Source organism: Ixodes scapularis, unplaced genomic scaffold (genome assembly GCF_016920785.2).
Source record: "Ixodes scapularis isolate PalLabHiFi unplaced genomic scaffold, ASM1692078v2 PGA_scaffold10__122_contigs__length_95168666, whole genome shotgun sequence".
NCBI classification, from domain to species: Eukaryota; Metazoa; Arthropoda; class Arachnida; order Ixodida; family Ixodidae; genus Ixodes; species Ixodes scapularis.
Window position 1 is genome coordinate 19,725,279 of NW_024609836.1, and position 20,072 is coordinate 19,745,350.

At 46.5% G+C, this 20,072-nt stretch overlaps 1 protein-coding gene across 2 annotated transcripts in view; it reads left to right on the forward strand.

Moving 5' to 3' along the window:
• LOC8042674 (probable inactive tRNA-specific adenosine deaminase-like protein 3) overlaps positions 1–15,506 on the forward strand; it is a 33,011-nt gene extending 17,505 nt beyond the window's left edge. Inside the window, exons 6-9 of one of the 2 annotated variants that reach the window (XM_029966728.4) lie at positions 1,212–1,311; positions 2,421–2,577; positions 4,505–4,607; positions 15,104–15,504. In XM_029966728.4, the coding sequence (XP_029822588.2) occupies positions 1,212–1,311; positions 2,421–2,577; positions 4,505–4,607; positions 15,104–15,272 (529 nt within the window). In that variant the 3' untranslated portion in view covers positions 15,273–15,504. Of the gene's footprint in view, positions 1–1,211; positions 1,312–2,420; positions 2,578–4,504; positions 4,608–15,103 lie in introns of both variants that reach the window. The other variant, XM_029966729.4, reaches the window with a different exon arrangement.
• The last annotated feature ends 4,566 nt before the right edge of the window (positions 15,507–20,072 follow it).

Below are 20,072 nucleotides of genomic sequence, written 5' to 3' on the forward strand. Positions count from 1 at the left end.
ATCAGTAGATATCAGTGATAGTTTGTGATATCTTTTTGAGTTTGAGTCGGATGATATATTTTGAGTTTGACTCAGGTGATATATTTTGAGTTTGACTCTGGTGATATATTTTGAATTTGACTCGGGTGATATATTTTGAGTTTGACTCGAGTGATATATTTTGAGTTTGACTCGGTTGATATATTTTGAGTTTGACTCGGTTGATATATTTTGAGTTTCACTCGAGTGATATATTTTGAGTTTGACTCGGTTGATATATTTTGAGTTTGACTCCAATGATATATATTTGTTTTGAGTTTGACTTGGGTGATATATTTTTACTTTGAGACCTACTCGAGTTGATATCTTTTGAGTTTGACTCTGGTGATATTTTTTTTAGATTGACTGCTGTGATATCAGTTATATAATTAATCTCTCCGAGATGAGTCTCGGTGAATTTGAGGCCTTGGTAAAATTCTTGATCTGACTCATGTTGATTTTTTGATGGTGGAAAAATTTGTGATATGAGCGTGAGTGAATTCGGGGATGAGTTTGTAAAAGTGAGATGATATTGAATGACTCCAACTCAAAATGCCGACCTATGTTGAGGAGTAGTCTGGTCATTGTAGTATGACCACTAACCTGGGCCTTTAATGTGCATTGTGATTGCACAGGTGCACATGACATGCAGGCGGAGTGGGAACAAAAGCTAATGATTATTACGTTGCAGGAGTAGATTATGGTGTCCCGACGGAGTGTTTCTTCGAGGAAAGAATTAAGCTGCAGAGGATTCGCGATCGGCCTACAGAGTGTCCACTATCTCATCGAAGCATACGCTTGCCCCATCTTCTGGGAAGGATTACGATCAGCAGCATTGATCCATTGGGTGCCTTTTTTCTTTTTAATGGACAAAGAGTGTGTTGGTGCGGGTCGAGATTGAAGAAAGAATAAACGAGTGGAGACGAAGACAACACAACCACATCTTTCAATTTTTCTTTTCTTTCCACGTTTTGTTCTACGAGCCACCGAAGGTCGCAAACATATTTAGGAAACTAAAGACACTGCTGGCTCAACTCAATGCGGCTCCGTCATGAAAAGCCTCCGCCGCCAACTAGAACTAACTTCTCCTCGCAGCCTTTCCTCCTCGGAGATGAAGATCTGTCGCACGAATACACCCTTAGGTGTGTGCGGGAAGAAGTTTGAGTCACCCGCAATGCCTCGTCTTGATGCAGCATTGCCAGGGTGCTGAGCGGGAAGCTCTTCTCCGATCAAGAGCGAGCCACCATGGAGAACTACATGGCACTGGCTGTCACAGCGGCCCAGGAGTCTAGGGTATGCCTGCGAGAGAGATTCTTCTATAGATGGTGGCACCTGCCATCTTCTAGAGCACTTGGTTTCTTGTGTCATGTCATCTACATGTAGGATTCTGCATTTCTGGTGATTTTCGGCGATAAAAGTACCATATTTATTCGCGTAATGAAGACACTTTTTTCAGAAAAATTGGCACATTGGTGGGTGCGTTCATTACGCGGGGTAAAATTTTTGCGTTTACACACTTTGCGTGATTGTCATTTTAGGTGTCAATATGACACGGCAGGGTACTGTGGCATGTCTCCACTGACGGATGCGCACCCATGGCTTGTTGTGGGCGTGCCACTGTAACCATGCTCTAAAATGAACCTTTTCTAGGGCACTTTTGGCGTGACTTTTGCCAAAAAAAAAAAGCCTTACGAAGCTCACTCAGCACGAAGAGCGACGCGGCCATTCTTAGGCCTAACCACTTTCACGATATCACTGTCCAAGATGACGGCGTGTTTGTTTACATCAATGCATCCGATGGACGAAGCACGTCCGGGGCCGGGCAATTCCTCGACCCCAGCTTTGCTAGGTGTGCGTGCCGCTCGGTTTCACGGTTGATCACTTCCGTAACCACGCAATAGCAGCCATTACGAGAGCGGCTTTGCTTGGCTTGGCTTGGCTTGGCCTGACCGCTTGGCAGCAATAGAAAATAGGCTTTGAGACACGCGGAGCCAAAAATTAAAAGTGTGTGCTTTATGCAAGAAAAAGGAAAAGCCTAAATATTGATGCCTGTTGTGGGGGGTGCATTCATTATGTGAGTGCATTCATTATGCGAGTAAATATGGCATGTATTGCGGATCCGGATTTATCTTCAAAAACACCCAAATTTGGGGACTACCAGGTGTAAAAACCCGACCGATCATTACTTTTTCCGTGTTGCCTTCTCAAGAGGCATTAACGCTTCTCTTCTCTGCCAATGGCACAGTATGGATGTCCCAGTTGCGGTCTCGGAAGCATTGCCCAATTCTCCCAGTGTTGAGTCCTGTGTACTGAGTGCTTAAAGCACCAGATTGCAAAGCGCAGCTTCCCGATATCGGTCTCAGGGACACTAACATGGCACACCCGTTCTTGTTGCTGTAAAGGCAGGCATTGGAGTGGCGGTGGTTAACCCCAGCACCGACAGGGTGTTGGCGGTCGCCGTGGGAGATGGGAAACATCCTCTGAGACATGCCACCATGGTTGCCATCGACCTGGTGGCACGGCAGCAAGGTGGCGGCGCATGGCCGGTCCCGCCCGGATGTGAGTCTGGTCTATGTCTCAGTTTTGGCGGGGCCGTTGTCTGGTCCCGGTCTTCTAGGTTAGGCCAAGGGGCGCCGTGACGATCTTCTTCAGAAAAGCTTTTTTTCTCTGTCCTCCAAAGGGCAAGGAAACTTCGGTTTCTCGCAGCTCTCGAATGAACTACCATTTCTCTCAAATTTTATTTTACTTGAACGAGGATGTGTAAACCTAGTGTTTGAACAAAGCTTTCGGACATTTCATTTTTTTTTTTCTGGAAAATATTAAACGTGTACTAAAAGGAAATGTTGCTTTAGTAACAAAAAATCACTTTTTTCCCGGCAGTCACCGTACAAGAGCGTATCCTTGCATACTGATCAACACTTGGGGATACAATCTAAACAGTAAGATGGGAAACTTAAAAAAAAAAAAAAAGTGCTTATACATATTTCTAATCTTTTCAAATACTAGAGTTCTATCTTTCTTTTTTTCTACTTGTTTTTGTGTATGAAACCTAGAGTGAAGCGATTGCTGTGCCAAAGTGCTTACCGTGCTACGAGATCGTGCTACATTTCGAATGTGAGGAATTTGCATCAACATTGCGCCAAAATTTACTTTTACGTTATTAATACTGAAATTGTAATAGCCCAGGCCCCACTACACGACCGAATTGTTACGGTAGGCTCGTGCGAATTTCTGGAACTTTCGATTATCACCTAATATCTCTGCATCAAACATTGATAGTGCTTGGAAGTTTCGTGGTCCGTTTTGGAAAGTTAGTTTCGTTGAGTGCGCTTCTTATCTTGCATTGATGTGCTGCAGTGAAGTGACAACCACGTTGGGGAGGCATTGCGATTTTGAGAATCTTGCTTTGCTGCAGTGCAGCATAGTGCTAAGGGCAACTTATTCCTCTAAGGCGGAACATTACATATGCAGGTGTTGAGTGTAAACAAAGAAATTAATAAAGAGCTTGGTAAGTGTTGATGTGATAACTCTACGTTGCAGCGAAAATTTCTGAATGAAGCTGCGGTTAGCATATGCGATAGACTATGTTGCTCTGACAATATCTTTTTCACATTAGAGATTTGGAAAGGATACGTGGGTATCGCGAGATTTATATGAATTGCTCTATAAGTCTATTTTTTATGTCACCTCTCATATATAGTTATCAGCTTCATATGTTCGGGCGAATCAAGTTTCACGCTTTGCATTTGCAAAATTCACATCCTACACTAAAATCGGACGAACTGCAAGGTTCCTTGATCGTTGAACATTATGTGTAGCCATTGGTTACTGTATGATCGCATTGTGTTATAATGCGAGCAATATTTTCAAACATGTTTCCAAAGTCCGGGCAACAGACAACACGGTGATTGATGGCCTTGCTCGTGTCTGTGGCGCTCGCGGAGTGATACGCGACCGGCACATCCGGACATCTCTGTCCAGACGGCAACGAGCAGCTACGGCTTTGCGAAGGGGCAATGTTTTCGTCGGCTAGTACATTCTACCGAGCGCACAGAGAGAAACAGGCAACAGATGACGGAATGTCGACTCACGCGCGGCGTGTAACCGCACTATATCTTCCCGGCTCCGCATGCTGCCTCACAGCCACACCATCCGCACCTCCGGGGTCTCCCACAGAAGCGATGGTCGCTCCCCATAGTGCAGCCTTGGATCCAACATGGTCGCCCTGGGAGCACCATTGCGATGCTATGCTCCGCAAGCAAAGCATATATCGTTACTCTAGTCCCTTGCAGTCGAATCGAGTTTGGTCGGTAGACTACGTTCACCGACAGGCAAATGGCTGCCCTTTTTTTTTTTTTTTTTTGCGGACAAGGTTAAGGGTTGGCTTTGATACAAAAAAAAAACCCTAGAGAAAACCTGGGGATGTCTGGTTTGTCGGGTGCCGTCTTGGGACTGGGGCTCGAGGCATTGTGGCTCTCCTTGGCAGGCGAGATGTGCAGCATCACGCGGCGCGACCTGGAAGTGGGCAGCAAGGTGCCGTATCTCTGCACTGGCTACGACTTCTACATCAGCCACGAACCATGCACAATGTGAGTGGAAAGTTCTGGGGTAAAACTTGCACGTTCGCATAATTGCCCTCCCAAATGAGGCACTGCAGGCCTCCGTGGCACAGGCTCTTGCATTTCTATGCTGCCACGGTTTTCTTGAGCCAATGAAGATGATTATTATTGACCATATTCATCATCATTATTTAAGACAGCTACTTGACCAAGGCTGCAGAGCTTTCAGTTGTTCCTGGACACTATAATTAAAACAGATTATTATTTTACTGTTATTATTATTGCCATAATCATTATTGTCATTATTGCTATCATTATTATTTAAGACTGCAATCATTACCCAAGGTGAAGAGCTCTCAGTGGCGGTACTTTTATTAATTGCAGTAGCTCTAGTCAGATACAACATAAGAAAGGCAGTGCGAGGGGGAACAGGGTGGAAAGCTAAAGTGGAGGGGAGTGACCTCCCTTCCACAACGGCTTCTTCATTTGCGCCTTTTTCCCCTTGCGCTGTCTTATGCTGTATCTGACTATTTATAAGCTGAATTGACCAATACAAAACTTTTAATTGAGTGGTTAGAAAACGAGGCCCTTGGAAAAGTCAAACAAGGAGTTAAAAAGCTGTTGGCAAGTCTAGCAAAGAACTGGCATGGATGGTTTATAGGTAACATAAAAACTAGGGATGCCGCGAACTTTTTTCGAATCGAAGTTTCGATAATCGAATCAAGCGGTTCGAAAGATTTCGAATTTTCGAACTGATTAAACTAAAAAGTTCGACGCTTTTCGAAATATCGAACTTATTACGCTTCAAAATTCGATGCTTGTCGAACTTTCGAACTTCTCGCACTAAAAAGTTAGAATCTTTTCGAACTTTCGAACTTCCTACGCTAAGAAATTCGATAATTTTTGAACTTTCGAACTTATTTATGAAGAGAATTCGAAAATTGTCGAACTTTCGATTCCTGAAAAGTCAAAAGTTCGACGAACTTCGAACTTTTAAAGTAAAACTTCGAAGCTCGTCGAACTTCGAAAGATCAGCGGGCGGTTTCATTTGGATTCAAGCAGTGAGGTACATTCGTAAATATTTTTTTCCCAATTTTACATGCGGTGCCGAATTCCATGCGAAAGACAATGCTGTTTATTTCAATCATCTGTCATGCTTGGTTTTAAAGAAACAGATTCCCGAAGGTGCAAGGAAGGACGACGGGTTTTTGACAATTGTCGTTTGTGCCATATTTGAAGTGCGCTATAGCCGAAGCTATTTATGGTAGAGATGTTAAACTTTTTAAGAATGATCTATATATAACCAAGGTGAGTGCCGTCTTAAGACATGATTATTGTTGTTCAAGACAAGTTTCGAAGAAATACCCAAACATGTACCTACGGGCAATTATGCCCTAAACTTGGTAATTTGTTTCGCCTACATTGTTTGAGGTATCGCATTTAAATTAACACTAGAGACGGTACATATCATTACCATCTGCAGAATACAAAATGATGTCTTGTTTTTTTTCACGTTGAGGAATAAATCAACTCATGGGGGAAGATTTCTAAATATAATTCAAGTTTGGCACGTCATAAAATTTTTTTTTTTCTCATTTTATGTTTTTGGGACGTGTTTCTGTTGGCCTGTACACATTTCGGTAAGAGAAACTTGTTTAATAGCTCTGGCCCTCTGAATTTGCAAAAATACAACACTTCCGGCGGGTGTTTGAAAGTTTTTTTTTTTCTCCAGCTTTTTATTCTTGCATTTATTGTTATGTTTATTGATTATTTTTTACCAATGGCACAGTTATTTAGGTCGAAAAGACATAGCTTTAAACTTTTGAGCCACCGAGCATGTGACGAGTAGTGCCTTCCGACAACGAGTTTCTAAGAACATCTACATGATCATTTATGCAATGAAGAGCGACAGTAGCTACACATATGCATAAATAATTTCAGATTAAAATAAGCTCGACCATGCCCTCTTTGCCCGTGTTGTTTTCTTTAACAGTCCGAAATATCTGGGAGGGAGGGGGAGGGGAAGGAGAGACTGGAGCTCCCCCCCCCCATTTTTCCTCTTCCGACGCCACTGGCATCGTAGAACACTCCTTGACCTCAAGTTGCGTCGGCTTCTGTGCTTTTTGCTTGGCGTTTCTTCCGCCACAGAAAATAAACCTCCAAAGCAATTACAAACAAAAAAATTGTCGAGGTGCAAGCAAGCTGGTGTATGTTGATCATGATGCAAAATCCTGAGACTGGGAATGAAATTCGCAAAGAATAGTGTAAGAAGAAAGAAAAAAAGTGAAAGCCGTTTACAACTCCCTGTAACGCCGAATTAGAGCGCAGCTCTTGAGGAGGAGGAGGGAAGGGTACTGGGGGGGGTCAAGTGACCTTGGGTGGGGGTCACGTGACGGTGACGATGACGTCATCAGTAACGATGACGATGTGGATACCGATGACGTCATCAGTGACGTCACTGATGACGTCATCAGTGATGATGACAATGACGATGCCGGTGACGTCATCAGTGATGATGACGATGCGGATGCCGGTGACGTCATCAGTGACGTCACTGATGACGCCATCAGCGATGATGACGATGCGGATGGTGATGATGACGATGACGATGCGGATGCCGGTGACGTCATCAGTGATGATGACTATTAGCATCTTCGATCAACTCGCACCGGAATCGCCCTGAAACCAGCACAGTGCACAGCGCTCCTCGGTCGTGCAGCGCGATGTCGATGCAACATCGAGGACAAACTGCGCCGCGCCTAAGCACCGCGGCGAGCTCCACCTTGCGTCACTTCGCGTTTTGTTCGTTTTTTCTTGCGTAGGTCAGCGCACGGTGCCCGTCTGCTGTCAATTTCTTTAGTCGCGGATTTGACGGTCCCACAGAAATAAACATCGTGGACGTGATTGTCGATGGGGTCACGAAGCGGGTGACAATTCCACATGTATATGTTGGCCATCATTATTGGTTCAAGAAAACGAAACACCAGATAATAGCCGTACCTCGCTGTCATCGAAACGCTTCGCGCCGCTTTCCACGAAGTTCGTGCTTTTCGGGCGCTCCTTGCCGCCGCAGCAATCGCCAGTAATCGCGGCGATGGTGAGAAGCTCGTCGTCTCGCCGTCAGAAGACCCGAGGAAATCATCTAGTGGAGCTGCGAGGCGTGTTCGTTTTTGCAAGATCGCCATCTCGATAGTCTGCGCGTCTGCTACTCCTGCCATCTTCTCGATTCCCGCTCCTGGCCGCAAAGCCTGATGGGACTGCCCCCCCGGCGCACCGCCGATTTTCTTGGTGCGCGTTGGGGCAACGAAAAGCCGCACCGGGAGGGTGCGCTTCGTTGATCGAGGATGTGCAGTGCGCACCGGTGCACTTGATCGAAGATGAAGGGGCGCACCTCAGTGCCCCGGTGCGCACCGGTGCGGATGATCGAGGATGCTATATGACGATGCGGATGCCGGTGGCATCATCAGTGACGTTACTGATGACGTCATCAGTGATGATGACGATGCGGATGCCGGTGATGTCATCAGTGACGTCACTGATGACGTCATCAGCGATGATGACGATGACGATGCGGATGGTGACGATGACGATGCGGATGCCGGTGACGTCATCAGTGACGTCACTGATGACGTCATCAGTGATGATGACAATGACGATGCGGATGCCGGTGACGTCATCAGTGATGTTGACGATGCGGATGCCGGTGACGTCACTGATGACGTCATCATTGATGATGACGATGCGGATGCCGGTGACGTCATCAGTGACGTCACTGATGACGTCATCGGGGGTCACGTGACCCCGGGGGTCACGTGACTTGGGGAGTCACGTGACTTTGCGTGTCACGTGACCTTGGGGGTCACGTGACCTTGGGGAGTCATGTGACCTTGGGGTCACGTGACCTCGGGGGTCAAGTGACCTTGGGATGACCTTGGTTACGCCGACAACGACGGCGACGCCGCTCAAGCCGGGAACGGGCCCCTAAGAGCCGCGCTCTAAAAGGGGACAGGACAACATCTCAAACTCAGCTCAGTTGAGTTTGAGACGTTATCCTGAGCCGAGTTTTCAGCCGAGTTGAGTTTGACACGTCCTGAGCTGAGTTTGAGACGTTGTCCTGTCCCCTTTTTAGAGCGCAGCTCTTAGGGGCCCGTTCCCGGCTTGAGCGGCGTCAACGTAACCAAGGTCACCCCAAGGTCACGTGACCCCCAAGGTCACCCCAAGGTCACGTGACCCCTCCCCCAGGGTCACGTGACCCCCCGAGGTCACGTGACCCGCCCCCCGAAGTCACGTGACACCCCCCAGGTCACATGACCTCCCCGATGACGTCATCGTCACTGATGACGTCATCGGGTCCGCATCGTCATCATCACTGATGACGTCATCAGTGATGATGACGATGCGGATTCCGGTGAGGTCATCAGTGACGTCACTGATGACGTCATCAGTGACGATGACGATGCGGATGCCGGTGACGTCATCAGTGACGTCACTGATGACGTCCTCAGTGATGATGACGATGCGGATGCCGGTGACGTCATCAGTGACGTCACTGATGACGTCATCAGTGATGATGACGATGCGGATGCCGGTGACGTCATCAGTGACGATGACGTCATCGGGGAGGTCACGTGACCCTGGGGGTGGTCACGTGACCTGGGGGTGTCACGTGACTTCGGGGGGCATCCGCATCGTCATCGTCACAGATGACGTCATCAGTGACGTCACTGATGACGTCACCGACATCCGCATCGTCATCGTCATCATCGCTGATGACGTCATCGGAGTCCGCATCGTCATCGTCACTGATGACGTCATCAGTGACGTCACTGATGACATCATCGGCATCGTCACGTGACCCCCCCCCCAGGTCACTTCACCCCCCCAGTACCCTTCCCTCCTCCTCCTCCTCAAGAGCTGCGCTCTAATTCGGTGTTACAGGGAGTTGTAAACGGCTTTCACTTTTTTCTGTCTTCTTACACTTTTTAGAGCGCAGCTCTTAGGGGCCCATTCCCGGCTTGAGCGGCGTCGGCGTCACCGTCGGAGTAACCAAGGTCACGCGACCCCCAAGGTCACGTGACCCCCAAAGTCACGTGACCCCCCCCCCCCCCCGAGGTCACGTGACTCCCCAAAGTCACGTGACCCCCCCCCCCGCCGAGGTCACGTTTACCTCCCCGATGACGTCATCGGCACTGATGACGTCACCGGCATCCACATCGTCATCATCACTGATGATGTCATCAGTGACGTCACTGATGACCTCACCGGCATCCGCATCGTCATCATCACTGATGACGTCATCAGTGACGTCACTGATGACGTCACCGGCATCTGCATCGTCATCATCACGGATGACGTCACTGACATCCGCATCGTCATCGTCATCATCGCTGATGACGTCATCGGAGTCCGCATCGTCATCGTCACTGATGATGTCGTCAGTGACGTCACTGATGACATCATCGGTATCGTCACGTGACCCCCCAAGGTCTCGTGACCCCTCCAGGCAGGGATGGGCAAAATACATGCAAATATGTATTGAAATACAAATACAAAATACTTCGTCAAAAATGTATTTAATTACAAATCTAATTACATTTCCAAAAAAGCATTTAAATACAAGATACAAATGCAACCAAATGTATTTGTTCCCCTCCAAATACTTTTCCAAATACATTCCTCAAAATTTGCGTCAGCGACTTCAGGGCACAACGGGTTTCTGGGTATCTCATTTTAATTTTGCATCGCACACTCGGGAGTTAGTGTGCGAACCCCTAGTAGCGTAATAGAAATATAATCACAAAAAAATGTAATCGGCTTGGACGTAATAGGTGAAAAAAGTACAGAGCTTCAAGCAGCTTTTTTTTGTCGATTAGATTTTGCTATAGACCAACAAAGAACCGAGACGACCAAGACGCGAAGCACTATCTAGAGGATTTTTTATTGTTGCAACTCGCACCAGTTACGAAAATCTGGACGACCCGCGCATTTAGAATGTTCCAGGCAAAAATATGGATGGAAATCGGGCTGGAAAGCATCACAAGGTGTCACAGGCACTTATTTAGCCAGTCTGCCTGTGAACGTCGATTTCGTCACTGTTTTTGCCCTGGACTAGCACCGTAATCACAAAGTCACTAAACGCTTCTGCTTGATTGAGAAACACTGCATTCAGTGCACAACATAGTTTTCTTCCTGCTCTGGACAGTGCCTTTAAAATGAAGCCGGAGGAGAAAAAAAAAGCCCCATGGCCGAATAAAGAATGGAGATTACATCTTACAACCACATGCATAAAAACAAGATGTATTTTCACCCACAAAATTGTATTTAATTACAATCGTATTTGAAATACCCACGTATTAGTATTTAAATACACACGTCAAATACATTACCCAATTTGTAATTAAATACAAATGCAAAATACACAAAGTATTTGAAATACGTATTTCAAATACTTGTATTTAAAATACTGCCCACCCCTGCCTCCAGGTCACTTCACCCCCCCCCCCCCCCCCCAGTACCCTTCCCTCCTCCTCCTCAAGAGCTGCACTCTAATTCGGTGTTACAGGGAGTTGCAAACAACTTTTTTTCTTTTGAAATTTCATTCCCAGTCTCAGGATTTTGCATCATGTACAAACTAAACTTACTATATGCCAGCGTCACTCCGGCGGCGTTCGATCGGACTACTAGCAGCGTGCAAAGGGGTAGGGGGGCAGTTTGCCAGATCCCTTCAAGGTTTTTCTGAGCCTCAACCACCTGCCTGCCCCTGGCCGTTTCGAACTGGATGAGTATCGTTAAACAGTGCGTTCGTAGGATCACTACTTCGTGATGCACCACCCCGGGCTGGCGGTCACAATTACTGATCTACTGTCACAGGTCACTCTGCACTGGAAAATATTCCAGCGCATCCTGGACACTCGTCGTCTCATTTAATTGCCTGACCAACTTCGCACAGTCTAAATATCATACCCAAACTTTTCTAAACCTGGTTTCGTGAAAACCAGTGAGACGTGAAAACGGTATTTGAAGCTGAGACTGTGGCGGAACATGAAAACCGGACTTCGAACTTTGCGCACTTGGACTTCAAAGAAATCGAAAACATTCAAAGTTTTCTTTTTTTTAAAATTTAGCTTTAAAAAGGATTAGAAATTTTCGAACTTTATGTAGAAAAAAATTTGAAATCTTCGAATTGAACGACTTTTATGTTGTTAAGAATTCAAAACATTAAAATTTTTCGAACTTTAGATCCCAAGAAATTCGAAATATTCGAGTCTCTCGAATTTTAAATTAGGGAAAATTCGAAATCTTCGAATTTATCGAACCTCAAGTAAACAGATATTCGAAATAATCGAACCCAAACTTTTAGAAACCGTGAAAGCTTCGAACTTTTCGAATTCAAAACCCCACGAATTTGGAAAGTTGCGAATTTTTCGAATTCGAACCTCCGTATGGTCGAAAATATCGAAACTTTTCGAATCGAACCTAGGGTGGTTCGCGGCATCCCTAATAAAAACTGCTATCCAAACTGTACAAATGGTTGAAAATTAATTTAAGGCTGGAGAAATTAGGAAGTAAAAAAATTATTGGAAACCTCCCCTCATGAAAGGTGCCACGGCTCTCCTAGATATCGCATTGCCTGGGTCTGGATCATTGCCGCGATGTGATCGGTGCTTCCACAGCAATGGCAACTACTCCATTTTAAACTTTCAAGGGGAATGTGCAAATGAGATTATTAGGATCTTGTAAGGTCGGTCAGAGAACAACATTCATGGCGTAGTCTGTGGCAGCTTAGGGTATGCGTGCATTTTGAGTAAGAACAAACAGCCCTCGGAAAGACAAGACTTTAGATTACCCGCATGAATTGTTGAGGGTCCAAGCGGAGCAGTCTTTTCAGACTTTTAGGACTGCACACTACTAAATGTCAGTCTGCCCATTTCAACTGTGTCCTATAGTGATCCTTTCACCTTTCATCTATTATTGGCTATTTATTGAAGAAACTGGGCTATCTTGTTTAGTACTACTGTAGTTCAGATGTTGTCCAGTCATGCCACGAGTTCGTTCCCGGCCTAGTATATACGGGGTGTGTTTCCTAAGACAAAAAATATTCAAAACAAAAGGGACACTATAAATAAAGAAATTATTCCTGGAGGATAACATAGATGATTGCGGTGAATGTCGGGGCACGAGTATAAAGAATCAATTATGGCCTAATTAACTCAAATTTGCTGACAAACTTTTAGCTATTTTTTTTAGCTGACCTATCTCAATTGAAGATTTGCACTTCATCAATTGGAGATTTGCAGCCATTTGGCCTAAATATAGGCCAAATGAGTCACTAAACTCCAGGAAAAAAAAAAAATATTCTTAGAGTTATGACGCGGCGAATTTCAGTAGCTGCAGCAGTGTGGAAACGAGACTAAGATGGCAAAGAGCATAAAACACCAAAAGTCAGACCAATGCGTCGCCAAACACCGCCTTTTTTTGGGGGCAGTATTTTTTGGGCATTTTGCACTTTTTGCTGGCTGAGTCTCGTTTGTGCACTGCCGCAGATACCGAAGCTCACCACATCACAACTCAAAGAATCATTTTTTACAGCGGAGCTGTTAAGGGCTAGTTTCCCCAGCTTTGTGTCCGTGGACAAATAAATCTCGACACAAAACTTCTGGACAGCTACCACGATCTATGAGCGACGGCGGCAACCTTTCCAGCCTTTCCACCCTGGTTTTCACCAGAGTGGAAAGCTAAATTTCTCTAGGCGTTGTCTTCAACGTCGTCTTAGAAGTCGTCTTTCAGGTCGTCCTCTTGGTCGTCCTTGAGGTCGTCCTAGAAGTCGTCTTTGAGGTCATCCTAGTCGTCATCCTTGAGGTTGTCCTAGACGTCGTCTTGAGGTCGTCCTAGACGTTGTCCTCTAGGTCGTCCTTGAGGTCGTCTTAGACGTCGTCCTTGAGGTTGTCTCACCATAGTACAGCTCCACAGCTCTTCCTTCACCAGAGTGGAAAGGCCGAAAGTTTTTTTTCTAAAATATAACAGCTCACAAAGGACAAGCAGGAAATCTCCAATGACAATATGCCAGTCAAAAAAAAAAAAAAAAATAGCTGAAAAGTTTGCGAATTTAAGTTAAGCCACTAATTGTTTCTTCGTACTTGTGTGCCGACATCCGTCACGGGCAATAACGTCGTCCTGCGTGAGTAATTTATTTACAAGTTTTTTTTTTTTTTTTTTCAAATAATTTTTATTTTAAAAAAAACATCTTAAGCATTATTAAGTATAAATAGCAGTAAGGTCTATGAACAGATTGAAACTGGTATCGTCCGTAAATAAATTGATGACCCAAAAAATCCAGGAAAGCAACCGGGTAAAATGATAGTTTCCGTTCGTGAAATCTAGAAATCTCGATGCACGCTTTCTTCGACGGGCATTTGAAAAACCTTTTCTCAATTTGTTGTTTGCATGCCCGTGACTGTCGTCCATTACTTGGGTTGCATAAAACACAAATGAATGCTTAAAGGGAAGATGGGGCACTTCTACATTTGAGAAAAAACACTTGAATTGCGTTCATTTGGCCTTTAGAATAACAGATATCAAAATTATATTTCAATGCGACGCGCCGGAGAGCCACAAGAGCAATTTCAAAATAGGGCTGAAGCCCCGCCCCCCTAGCCTTGGGCAGCCAAAAGAGCCGTCGATGACGTCACGGACAGCGACTGTCTTTCGCGTTTTTCTCGCGTTTAACAATACTTACGCAGCAAATGGTTTGGGTATTCGGGTTCACGGGGTAAAAATACACTAGAATTCACTTCTAACTCATTTTTTCCAAGAAGCTCCGTAGCTTCCCTTTAAGAATCTACTCCAAAATTACCCCCATCCGTGAGGAAACAAATAACTCGGTGCAATATCGTCGTCATTATGGATGGTTTCGAGGATCTCCGTTTCACGAGGGTAGCTCGAGAGTTTCGCTAAATAGCGGCAAGAAAAACGGAAAATCAGTAAATTAAACTCTACCGAGCACTCGAATAGATCGCAACTCTGCATAGAATTGAGGCCCCAGAGTTCCAGATATAAACTACATTAGCTCTCGGAAAAAGGATCTCGGCAATATTATGGTGCCTGGAACGTGCCTCTGACTGATGCGTTTAGCATACCGATGGCGGAAGAATTATGGTCCCAAAGTGGCAACAAATTATGTTGCGGGAGTCCCAGGGTCATGCTGTCTACAAACCTTATGCTTTTCTGCTTCCTCGTGTATATCAGAGTGTCGCCAGCCATACCACCAAAGTCTGCTTCATGTCCCTCCGTTCCGAAGCAGCCAAAATGGGCGGGACCTTTTTCTCTAGATTATCTTAACTCCATGGCGCCACCGCCAAGATGGGGGCAGGCAATGTGGCAGAAGTGCAACGTCACCAGGAGGAAATGGAGGGGTCAGGAATGAGGATGTGGTAAACGTGCCAATCCCAGATACGTTCTAGGCGCCGTAGCGGTAGAGTAGAACTCCAGAAGTTGCCGAGACGAGGACCCCCTCACCCAATTTGCAGGTGTGGAATGGCACTGGTACACTCTAGGGTTCGGCGAGTGTTCTACGGCCAAGCAACACCGTGGGGTGCCCTGGGCACGTGTCGCAAGTTGCACGTGCAGCCAGGACTCAACCACCACTTTGAAGTGTGGCGAGGCCTGCTGCGGCAGAGAACGGACGTCGTCACATGACACATCCTCTGGGTGGACATTTGTTTTGAAGGGAGCTCCTGCACACTCGCTTCGTTATTTGGTGGCATAATTTACTTTGGGAGATTGGGAAGATTTTATGTAATAAACGCTCGATTTTATAAAACTCTGGCGTTGTGCATTGTATAGGTGTGATGTCAGTCATGGTGCCTAAAGTTGTACATGCGAGTGTTAGTGCAGTTTTCCTCTTTCCAGCTTTTGTCTCGATTAGTGCTGCCATCTTGTGCCCCGTATGTAAAATGCTTTTTTCCGTTTTTAAACGAGGAAGAAAATAAATACCTCCTCGTTCTACAGTGGACTGAGTAGTCGCGAAACTTTTTACACCCAAGCAGTAAAATAGTATCGGACTAAGGTGCAACTACCATAAAATCCCGAGAGATACCCCACCCCCGATGGGTAGCCCGCCCCCTATTTTTGGCTCGATTTTGTCATGGGGGGCCCGCCCATGACAAAATGCTGTATGAGGGGGAGCAGGGGGAGGAGGCCCCAGCAAAATGAAAGATTTCAGGGGGGGCCATGCCCCCCCCCCCCCCCTCCCCCTGGCTACGTGCCTGCAGTGGCATCCCTGTAGTGAAGGTCCTTCCTGGCGACCCTCCGCCACCGATGCATGGATTGCAGCCCTCAAGTTTCGCCTAGCACCATCGAAACATAGACATTGTGAGTTGCGACCTGATATTGCCGGCACAGGTACGAGCTCTCCGAGAAATAGCGCGCTCGAGACGCAGGTCACGGGGCGCGCTCGAGATCAGCCGACGGCACAGGAGGCCACGTCTGGCCTCCTTCCTGGGTTTCAGATCACCAAAGCAGTGGGTCACATTCACGTCGGCTGATGACTTACCCCTGAGCCGTGCAATATAACGGGCGCAGCCAGCCCGTTATATTGCACGGCTCAAGGGTACGTCATCAGCCGACGTGAATGTGACCCACTGCTCTGTGTTGAAATTCACTGCGTGATGCATCTTACTATTTCAAGTCGACCACCGCCAGGCTCGTAATGCAACGGACTGTGACTCAGCTTTGCCGGCTGGGTGCACTGTGTACGCTAAGGCAAGAGAGACGGTTAGCAGCGGGCATTGGATGCCAGCAAACGATGGCTCAAGAAATCCCTACCTAAGGACCGGCAGCAGAAGATGCTCCGACTCCATCCCTGGCATGCCACCTGGTTCAAGTCCCCGACTACGCAACACTTTGCAGAAAAGAGAGCAGGAAGCATAGAAAAATAGTTTCGAGAATTGGAAGGAACCTTGGTCAGCATAGTAACAATGCCCCAGCATCTCCTTGATCCTGGAGAAAAAAAAAGAAAAAAAATGACCGCATCTTTACATGGTGAATGATGTTGATTGGGGCGAAGCTCTGGTGGTGCTGATGATACCGATTTTATTGTTCATAGGTAGTGCTGATGGTGCCGATTTTTTTTTTTATTGCTCGGGTAGTGCTGAGTTTCGGGTTGCGTTTCGACTTCATTATTACTGCTTTATGGTCGGTGAAATGCAGAGCCAGTGGTTCTAGCAGATCAGCTTGGATCCGCTAGAAGCCATGGCAATGCATCTCCACCGCTTAAGTCAACGGTCCATTTCGGAAAGAGAATGTGGTATGGAACGTGGTTATATACGCATTTGACCGCAGCGCCCTCTCGTCTATAAACGTTGAGCCAATGCATGCTAAGTTTAACGCGATTATATACGCATTTGACCACAGCGCCCTCTCCTGTATAGACGTTGAGCGGCTACATGAAACGTTTCATCCATGACATCCCCAGCTCTTCTCAGAGCCCCCTACTCGTCCCGCAGTCGTGGCCAAGTGGTTAAGGCGATGGACTAGAAATCCATTGGGGTCTCCCCGCACAGGTTGGAATCCTGTCGACTGCGCAAACATTTTTTCTTTTTAAGAAGACAGATGGGATGGCAATCGATGTGAGCACGGACGCCGGACAAGGCTAGACCCTAATGAGCTTCGCCCCTAAAAAGTGGGAAACGAAATGCCAGTCAAGCACTGTTTACAAACAAGGAATTACATTCAAGGATGCCAGTGCACACGCATTTGACTAGAACATTAAAAATAGATGAGCTAATATTCTAAATTCATTATCGGTGCGAATAACTGCCTTCGAATACTCTGTTACAAACTTCAGAATTTCCCATACTTACGGATCTGTTCTGCGCTTGCTCCACTGCGTTGACCTGCAGCAACTTTGTTGTGACTGTCAATCCCCCGCAGTGCACGGCATATGTAAGGAGAAGCCTCCTTAAAGGGAAGCTGAAGAGCTTTTCGAAAAAAATGAGTTAATGGTTGATTCTGACGCGTTTGTGCCTGCTGAGTCCAAACATCACAACCATTTGACCCAAAATAATCCCTAAACGCGAAAAAAAGCGAAGAAATCAGAAGCGATCGCCGCAGCGGCACGCCATTGGCTAGCCACGCGTGACGCGCCACTACGTCATAAAAGGACCATCTCGATTCTCGTTTGCTTCGTCGCTTGCGGAAGTAGCCGGGCGCCGGGTCTTCTGCTCTCGTAAATCGGGTTCGGCTTCTGATTTTTTGAAATCTTTCGGTGAATCCGAAAGAGGAATGTGTCCAAACGACCCTCGACGTGACAAAGTACGCGTTTCTGCCTTTGGCGAAGTAGGAAAATGACCCCCCGCAGTAATAAACACACAGACGAGGAACCGCTTGCGCGGACGCGAGCGACATGGCCGGCTTTGTACCTTCAGGAATGTACTGACCGCTACTTATTGTGACCTAAAACGTTGACAATAAACGGAGTGCTATTGACGGGACGCCTCAAGCCGGATTAGCGTGACCCTCCCCAAAACGGTCGTCAGAGGACAGGAATTCTGCACACATCGGCCTTCGTGCTTGCCAGCTGCTGGACGCGTGAGCGTGCAGACTGCGTTGTTCATCAAGGCTGAAGTGGTTTGAAGGGATAGTATAATCGGCTTCGGGCGACGGGAGAGCTTCCCCTGAGATGAGACGGGTGATAAAATTGGGTCGCCGTTCTGCCAACGCCATGTCCTTGGGCACTATGCGTATAACTGCGCAAAAGGTCTATCCTTGTCATAGCAGTACCCTCTGTTGCATTTAGTTTGTTTGCCGCAAACTAAAGCGGAGATGTGTGCCCGCACCCCTTAATTTTATGTCGAATTCGTTAAAGCTTCCTGGGCCTCTACATTCGCATACTTTTACCAAGATTTGTTGACTGCATCACACCGCCACCAAGCATTATCATCGTCCGATCGCATTTATACTGCACAAAGAATTGTTGCATTACAGAAACATTATACGGAAAACACTGCGTAACTTGTAAAAAAAGAACTCAATTCAGAACAGAAGGTCACATGCTTTGTATTTCCACAACGCTCTCCTGAAGAGAATATGAACCTTTGGAAGGAAAATTTAACACAATTTAGGTTTACGTTTAAAAATTATGTGACCTCAAATAATGTCAGCAACTGTAAAAAAAAGTTTATGCTAAAACAAGTTGCACCGTGAAAGTCGCAGTATGAATTGCATGACTACTTATTAGAGCAAGCCCTCCTCTCCCAAGTGACTGGGTAGCCGAGTAGATTAAAAGCAAAAGAAAATAATCTTGGGCTACCCAAGATTGTTGTCTTTTGTTTCCCAGATTTCCCGGACCGAAGTCGGTCTGGAAAATATGGTAACTTCAACATAAGAAACCAACACTTAACACTAATATAAGGCGGTTAACACAAGAGAGCGAATAGAAACCCGCTATTCGGCTAAATCATCGCGGCTTTTCTAGCACACTGCACAGTTCTAATAACGTAATAGTTTTTTTCTAGAACAGTCGACCTACAATTCCTAGCCAGTTACGTTTCCTCTTGGCTTGTGACTTTTAATGCGCTGAATTGCCTTTGTACTTTCAAAGATGGTCGGCAGAGCGTCGGATTCAGGCGAGCCTTCTTCAGACCCAAACCCATACGTACATAGTTTTCATATGCGCCGTCCGAAACACATTTCGAACAAAAAACGGTGTACTTGCTCAAACCCACCCACCCCTTTAAAATCTCGGTGACGAAGTGGAAAAGACAGTAAGCGGGAAGAACAATTGCGACGAGCGCTGTTCGTGAAAGTTGGCGGCTACACAGGAGTACGGCATCGTGCAACACAGCACGAGTCACTTGGTTCGGTGCCACGAGAATTCCGCAAACCCGTGAACAAACAAGAAAACAATCAACACGACAGGCGATTGAGTCAATAGCATGACCACTCGAGGGATAAAAGCAAGCGCTATGCAGCGGCAGAACGACGACGGCTCGAAAAGACACTAGCAGCCTACGAGGAAAGCGCGGCCATCCGCGGCGGGGTCCCCCAGCCGGTCCTTTTGTGACGCCGGCTGTCGGGCTTCCTCCTCTCTCCCCTTTCCCTCTGCTTCGGAGAGGCGTGGCTTGGGCGCTCCTTTGAAGGCGCTTTTCCGGTTAATCCGCGCAGAAAATGACCAAACGAATCAGATATTCGTGATAGGTGAGGTCTCGTTAACTAGGTTCAGGTGTTTTTTCTCATATATAAAACCGCTTCAGCTTCCCTTTAAGAGGCATATTGGTACGTACGGGTTCTCAAACTGGGTTCGTAGGAACTCGAGGGTAAGTAAGCTCGAGGGTTCCCCCAAATTCGTACACTCGAGATGGTTGCTTTGCACGTCGGCTGCTCCGGCTGTAGTGGCCACGGAGTGACCGCTCTTCCCATTGAGACTTTTCACCTTAAGTTTTTCCTCTCAATCAGGACAGCTTGCAAGCTCTGTATGTGCTCCCACTAGACAATTTT